This window comes from Pristiophorus japonicus, chromosome 17, assembly GCF_044704955.1.
Source record: "Pristiophorus japonicus isolate sPriJap1 chromosome 17, sPriJap1.hap1, whole genome shotgun sequence".
Classification (NCBI taxonomy): Eukaryota; Metazoa; Chordata; class Chondrichthyes; family Pristiophoridae; genus Pristiophorus; species Pristiophorus japonicus.
The window spans coordinates 85,554,278-85,560,277 of NC_091993.1; the positions used below are offsets into that span (position 1 = coordinate 85,554,278).

The window sequence follows — 6,000 nt, forward strand, 5'->3', positions numbered from 1 at the left end:
TTTGGGGGCGGAAGCGGGTGGGGGGTGGTTCCAAGGTGTGCACATCCGACCGACTTTGCTGGCAGGGATTCATTTGAATGTGGTGTCTCGGTTTCCTGCCCGCAGCCAGTTAGCAAGAGAGGCTGGCTGGCTGCTGGTGGGGTGGCCTCAGTTGCAAGGGGTTGGTCTGGAAGAGGGATTGCAGGAGGGGGTCAGGGATTGGCGGAGGGGTGGGGGCAAGGCAATTGGGAGAAAGGTCAGCAATCGGCGGGGGGGGGGGGGGGGGCAGGTGCGGGTCGGGAAGTGGGAGGGATGTCCGCAATGAGGAAGGGGGTTGGGAATCGGGAGGAGTTTGGTAATCAGGAGGGGGAAGAAAGGATTGACAGGGGTGGTCGGGGATTGTGGGGTGGGGGGGGCGGGGCATGGGGATCGCGGGGGTGGGAGGTGTTGGCCTGGGGTGGTAGGTTGGGCAGAGGATTGGCAGAGGGGCTGGCCACTGAAGACCGGCTTCATCATCATTGTTGGGGGTTGGGGGGTGCGAGGGGGATAGGCCTGGGCATGTGATTGGAGGCCTCGTGGGGGGGTTCTCCAAACGCGGGGGCTGTGTATGATAGGGATCTTGGATCCAGCAGGTCGGGATAAGGCCATTCACATCCTGGATGCAGCAGTCCCCTCCTCTGTTTAACTGCCGGGTTTCACAAATTGTGTGAACCCCGTCCACAGGCAGTTAAATTCAAAATGGAGGGGAAAGTAGAGGCTTCTTGCCTCAGTTTAATATTTAAATTTACATACCGCTGCCTGGGAGCGGGTTTGCTGCCCGCTCCCTGTCCTGCCCCCCCCCCCCCGGGAAACTGGAAGTGGGGGGGAATTGGAGGCGGGATCAGATCAGGATTCACATTTTTAACATTTTAACTGCCTCCATGCTCCAAACCCAACCATTATTTTAATGGCAAACCTCCAGTCAATATCTCACCGCTCCTGGTGAGATCTGCTAAACAATAGCAGGGGTCAATCCTGGGACCTTTCTGCTCCGTGGGGCTTAGTTATTCAGTGAGCCATTGCCAAAGCATTAATGGCATTTTAACCAATCAACAGGTGAATGAGGTGCCGAAGAGCCAGTTCTCTCGTATACCTTATGGCATACTCACTATCACGAATAATGAACATTTGAGTGAAGTACTGACAAATAACTGGTGCCTGTAGAACTGTATCAGGGAAAGGAATCTACGTCTTCAGGAGAAACAGGGAGAATGTTGGTGAGAATGTTTTTTTTAAATGTCCTGGGGCCTTTACGCTTCATTTGGTATCATTATTCGGGTGTAACTCACTTGACATCTGTGGTTATCTGTTTGAGACCTAGTGCTGGCTGATGTTCCACCCTGCTAACAATAGCAGGCAGTCAGCTTTCTCTTCTCAGCTGGACTGTCTGACCTTGGGAAAGATACCTGGTATCTAGAGCCTGGACAGAAATGCCAGTACTGGATGGTGCCAGGTACCTGAAAAGAAAAGCTTAGAGATATCAGACCCTATTGAGTTATCTCTGTAAGTCATTTCAAAATGTAACTCAAATCTGTGGGCTTGTTACCACATTTAAATTATAAATGTGAATGGATGAAGACATTTTTAAATATGTACATTTAAGTTACATTCCATGTAAAAACTGCAATCATGACAGTTGCAGTCTTTATTTGGTACTTTTATAATATTGTTTTTCAAATGGTAAAAAATGCAACAGCAGTATGCATCTCCTGTATTGTGTGTCTGTAACACTGCATGCAGGTGTTCCTTGCTCTAACCAGTTTTTAACCTTCCTATAGGCTGTAACAAACTGGAATAACTTGGACATCAGCATCATGGAGGAATCTGGACTGTTGGACTTGTGTTCAGGCTGATAGATGGGTGGTACCGAGTGGATGTTAAAGAACGGATATAAATTAGATAGAGCTGGCAAATAGCTAGCATAAAGTGTTTCAAGTGATTTGTACCCAGCTCTGTGTTGTACAGTATCTGGAATTCAGCCAACTGCAAATATCATTGCTGTCTGATTCAGCGAACTATGTTTTCTGGAACACGACTTCTGTAGCACAGAATCGCTGATCAGCGTTCAACTCCTGAGACTCTTTCTCCTCATCAAATGGATGTTATTACTATGGGGTGGCCTTACCTGAGCTAAATATCCAACCTGCTGTGAAATATTACACTGCCATGCATTCCAGGGACGTGTACCAACAAAGCATCGCAGCAAATAAAACACGGTTAAACTAAAATGTCCATTTTCTGTAACGATAATATTGACAGTATTTCTGTATTTTTCATCTTAAACAATCAATTAAGTGTTTATTATTTAAATGCATGTTTCTCATAGATGCAACAATTTAGAATCCAGAACAAACCCTCTACTGCCTGTTCCTACTGTGTGAAGGTCTAAGTTTATTGGCAGGCTGCTTTTAGAAACTATTGATCAGCTGAGTTAGTCTTGCGCTCTAATTCATGGGTTTGGTTGAGCTGCTTTGGGCTCCATTTTAAAGTGATTTGAATCTCAAAGGCGAAAATCTACTGTTTATGCCAAGGTAAATAAAATGTTGGTCATTTCTGGATCAAAATGAAGGTTTATGCTTGTAATTAATCCCAAGATATTTCATCTCCACTTGTCCTTTGAAGATATTTATCATTAGCCGAGGGTAACTTGGGCCTCCAGTTTTCTCTCACTTGCTGAGGGGAAGCATTTGCTTCTGATTGGCACTTTCTCTTGAAGAGATGGCTAGGAATGGCCATTAACTTATGTCTTATCAGTCCATGGTTTTGTACATTGCAGCTCAAGCCTTGTGTCCCACCTTAGGTATCACACTATCATTTTAGAAGGAAAATTGTTACTCTGAGCTTAAATGTGGAGTTGATGATCTAACATGATGTTCTTACTTCCTTTTTACAGCTATAAGATTATTGTGACGCAGAAGCGAGCTGGGGCTGCTGTTATTCTGTGCTGGGTTATATCTATAATTGTTGGTATGATCCCTATGGTTGGATGGAACAATTACACTGAAGCGACTCAAGATGGGATGAATTCAAGCCACGCGAACAATATCATTGTGTGCCAGTTTGAGACTGTAATCAGCATGGACTACATGGTCTATTTCAACTTTTTTGGATGGGTGCTGCCACCTCTGGTGCTGATCTTTGTGATCTATGTGGAAATATTTAATCTGATTCGGAAGCATCTGAACCAAAAGGCGCTGTCAATCAACAATGCTGATCGAAGCAGGTACTTTGGGAAGGAGTTGAAACTTGCCAAGTCACTGGCTCTAGTGTTGCTCTTATTTGCAATATGTTGGCTTCCTCTGCATATCATCAACTGCATTACTCTGTTTTGTCCTTCATGCAACAAACCAATTATAGTGATGTACATCGCCATCTTTCTAACCCATGCAAACTCTGCTGTAAACCCCATAGTGTACGCCTTCAGGATAAACAAGTTCAGAGTGACTTTTCTCCAGATCTGGAGTCAGTACATTTGCTGCAATAAAAATCACAACTCAAATAATTTAAGCAGAGAACAGTTAAGGGCTATAAGAGAACAGAAAAGTACTATGTAACTTATTTACTTCTTAACCTGAAGCAATTGGCCTGGATAATCAAGTGCAAGATCATTATCAATGCTGATTTTGATACCATCGAGTTCATTGAGTAACTATTAAAATATTGTGTGATGCAATGGTAAACATGCAAAACAAAAATCTTCAGTTGTCATCTGATGATCTAGCAAAGAATGTTTTTTCAGGATTTGAACCAGAGCTGGCAAAGCCTTTATAACTCATTATTTCTCCTCTGTTTGCTCTTTTTTCCTCTCCTTGTCATGTTTACACATTCTCCGATTTTAACAGTCACTGAATCAACAACAGGGTGAGTGCAGGCTGAGATGCCTGGATGACTGAGTAAAGGGGATCGGGAACGCTGCAGCTGATACACAGCGGAGAGTGGCTTTGGCTTGCAGTCCTTTACTTCACCAATCACATCAAACGGGAAAAGATTTCCAGCATGGTTACTGCTCCCAAACTGAACGAATCCTTGCAATAGCAACAACACACTATGTACAGTGAACTTTCCCTGAAGAAGTCAATCATTTTAGTAGAGTGGAATCAATTCAAATCAAGACACTGATATATTTAAATAGACAAAGTGTAATTGCTGCTGAAGACTGCTGCTGTGTATCATTTGAAGGAACATGGTGGCCTGACAATATGCTTTACCAGCACATGGATTTTATAAAATCATGTGTACTTTTGCAGATACAGTGGTTCACTTTGCTGTATTACTATGTAAGATATAGCCAGCAGGCCTTACATTTAGTTGAAAATGATCAAAACTATTGATGTGGTGATTTTAATTGACATTTTAATATTTAGCAGTTAATTAGGAGACAGAAATCATCATCATTGACCTAAAATTTGCACTAAGACATTGGTGAACATTAGTGGTGTTGATTGCCCATATGTTTATTTCATACAGCTTAATACAGAGTTTGTAAACAGCAAGGTGTATGCGACATTCTTCTGTATTTAATCTGAACTTTTGACTGCATTCTGATGCAGTAAGCCAATGGTACAATTGAATAATTTCTATGTGTATAGTTCATGCCATATTGATACCACTTCATCATACAGTTCATCCCAATGTCATCAACGATTCATATTTATGCACAGAGTTGCTCCCAGTGTCGTATCGGATATCACTTCTCAATATTGCTCATCTAATACTATCGATGATATGTATTTGCCCACAAAACTCCTCCTAATATCATCACCAGCTCATGCTTATCATGAGGTTCTCCTTGGCAGTAAGTAATTTTATGTTTGTTAGTTCTTTGTGTAATCTTCATGATCGAGCTCCATCTCCGGATTGGGCCTTGAGTGGACATGCTGAAGTGAGGCCCATCAGTAGGAGCCTTTAGTTGGAGCTCTGCACATGGTCACATCAGAGTTGTTCCCAGCAGTGCTATAGGTAAGTAGTAATCAGTGTTACTCCTCACCCGGGAGTTACTTTCTTTAACGGGAACAGTTCAATAAAGGAATGTATTACCGACCAAATGGAGATGTTGCATTCAGTGGAATGTACTGTATACTAATTATGTAATACTCATCTAATGTTACAAATGACTGTAATGGTGGAGTCGATATGAGCCGGTTTATTGTAACATGACAGTTACATCAGCAGACAGACTATGATTAATGCCAAAGCTCTCATGTATTATAAACTTACATCTTTACTCTGATTTATTCATAACATAAATGAAGGTAGATTACACTTTCCTGCTGATGTAGTGATTTCAAAGTTCCTTCACACGTCAGAGCACTTCTACTTGACATAATGGTGGTTTTGGAACTAAATGAATGTTCTTTGGTTGCTTAGTAAATAAACTTTGTTTGCTTTGCTGTTTGCTTTCTTTGCTGTAAAATACACTGCTGTAAGTCGTACTGTAATTCCTACCCCACCCACAACTCATTGGTTGACACAGTGATACAAATAGACACTGCCCTAATAAGGATTGTTTTCTCCCTCATCGGTTTCTGAGAATTATGTTTTGTTTATTTTTTTTTACTCTCTCATTAAATGTTTGGGTTTAAACCTGTCCTTGTTACAGATGATACTAAACGCTGGGTAACAAACATTTTGAAGCCATTCATTAACAGACACACACAGCTCCCCTGATAATCCAGTGGAACCAGGGGTAAGCCATCCAGAGCAGGAAGTTTCAGTTTTGATCCTGACTCTGCTGTGTTGGCTGATCTCATGCAGAGAAATGGAAAGGATGGTATAATTGGTTTCAGCACCTCTCCATTAAAGAGAGGAAAAATCAGCCACAGTTTCTACTTCTGATTATTATCAAGCGAGTCATGCTGGACTGTGGGCATGTGTGAGTGCTGGATGAGAGTAAAACTGGGCTTGGCTGTGATCTCTTCCTCAGTGAAATATTGTCCCATTACTTACTGTCTAGACTTCAAATATGAAGAATGGCCATTTGTG

The 6,000-nt window shown here is 42.3% G+C and overlaps 1 protein-coding gene across 1 annotated transcript in view; it reads left to right on the forward strand.

The window, feature by feature from the left end:
• The window catches only part of LOC139227838 (adenosine receptor A1-like), a 124,222-nt gene extending 118,696 nt beyond the window's left edge, over positions 1-5,526 (forward strand). Inside the window, exon 2 of the mRNA XM_070858912.1 lies at positions 2,912-5,526. Coding sequence (XP_070715013.1) covers positions 2,912-3,572 — 661 coding nt within the window. The 3' untranslated portion in view covers positions 3,573-5,526. The remainder of the gene's footprint in view (positions 1-2,911) is intronic.
• The last annotated feature ends 474 nt before the right edge of the window (positions 5,527-6,000 follow it).